General features: G+C 62.3%; 1 protein-coding gene across 1 annotated transcript; it reads left to right on the top strand.

Annotated features, from left to right (window-relative positions):
- Positions 1-50: 50 nt before the first annotated feature.
- Positions 51-811, top strand: LOC115307612 (RAC-beta serine/threonine-protein kinase-like; the record flags this gene model as incomplete). Its single annotated transcript, XM_029961225.1, has 4 exons — positions 51-158; positions 244-375; positions 502-567; positions 710-811. Coding segments are annotated over exons 1-4 (354 nt in total), but the record flags the coding sequence as incomplete, so codon positions are not given.
- Between the last annotated feature and the right edge of the window lie 235 nt (positions 812-1,046).

Genomic DNA, 1,046 nt, shown 5'->3' with positions numbered 1-1,046 from the left:
TCTCCTTTCCCCCCCCTAATTCCAGGGAGGAATGGATCCAGGCCATCCAGACCGTGGCCAACAGCCTCAAGGCCCGGGAGCCGCCCCCTCCGCCGGAGGATCCCATGGAATTCCAGGGCGGATCCGGTGACCCCGCCGGCAAATCCCGCCCCAAGGCCGTGAGTCCTCCCGGGAATCCTCCCTCCCCAGAGCTTTTCCCGCCTGTTCCCACCCCCAAAACGGTCTCTTTTCCCCCCAAAAAAGACCATGAACGACTTCGACTACCTGAAGCTGCTGGGCAAAGGCACCTTTGGGAAGGTGATCCTGGTGCGGGAGAAGGCCTCGGGGCGTCACTACGCCATGAAGATCCTGCGCAAGGACGTCGTCATCGCCAAGGTGCCGGGCTCTGGGGGGGCTTGGGGGCTGGGAATTGGGAATTTGGGGCCTGGAAAAGGGGGAAAAGGGGACATTCCCAGCCCGGAATCCCGGGATAACCCCCCCTTTCCCCCGTCCCTTTGCCAGGACGAGGTGGCCCACACGGTGACCGAGAGCCGCGTCCTGCAGAACACGCGACACCCCTTCCTGACCGTGCGTTCCCTGGGGGGGGGAAATGGGAATTCCAGGGAATCCCTGGGAATCCCTGGGAATCCCCAGCCCTGGGGGGGGCCTCCCGAGTCCCTCCCCTGGGATTCCCACCCCGAAATTCCCCCCCTTTTCCCACCCCCGACAGGCCCTGAAGTACGCCTTCCAGACCCACGACCGGCTCTGCTTCGTCATGGAGTACGCCAACGGAGGAGAGGTGGGGTGGGGGCCCCAATCCTGGGATTTGGGGGTCAGAATCCTTGGATTTGAAGGGCCTGAATCCCTGGATTTGGGGGCCTCAATCCTGGGATTTGGGGGTCAGAATCCCTGAATTTGGGGGTCAGAATCCCTGAATTTGGGGGTCAGAATCCCTGGATTTGGGGGTCAGAATCCCTGGATTTGGGGGCCTGAATCCCTGGATTTGAGGGTCAGAATCCCTGGATTTGGGGGCCTCAATCCCTGGATCTGGGGGAGTTTCACCCCCC

Source organism: Manacus vitellinus, unplaced genomic scaffold, assembly GCF_001715985.3.
Source record: "Manacus vitellinus isolate BGI_N305 unplaced genomic scaffold, ASM171598v3 scaffold_3204_pilon, whole genome shotgun sequence".
Lineage (NCBI taxonomy): Eukaryota > Metazoa > Chordata > Aves > Passeriformes > Pipridae > Manacus > Manacus vitellinus.
This window is presented reverse-complemented; position numbering and strand designations above follow the sequence as displayed.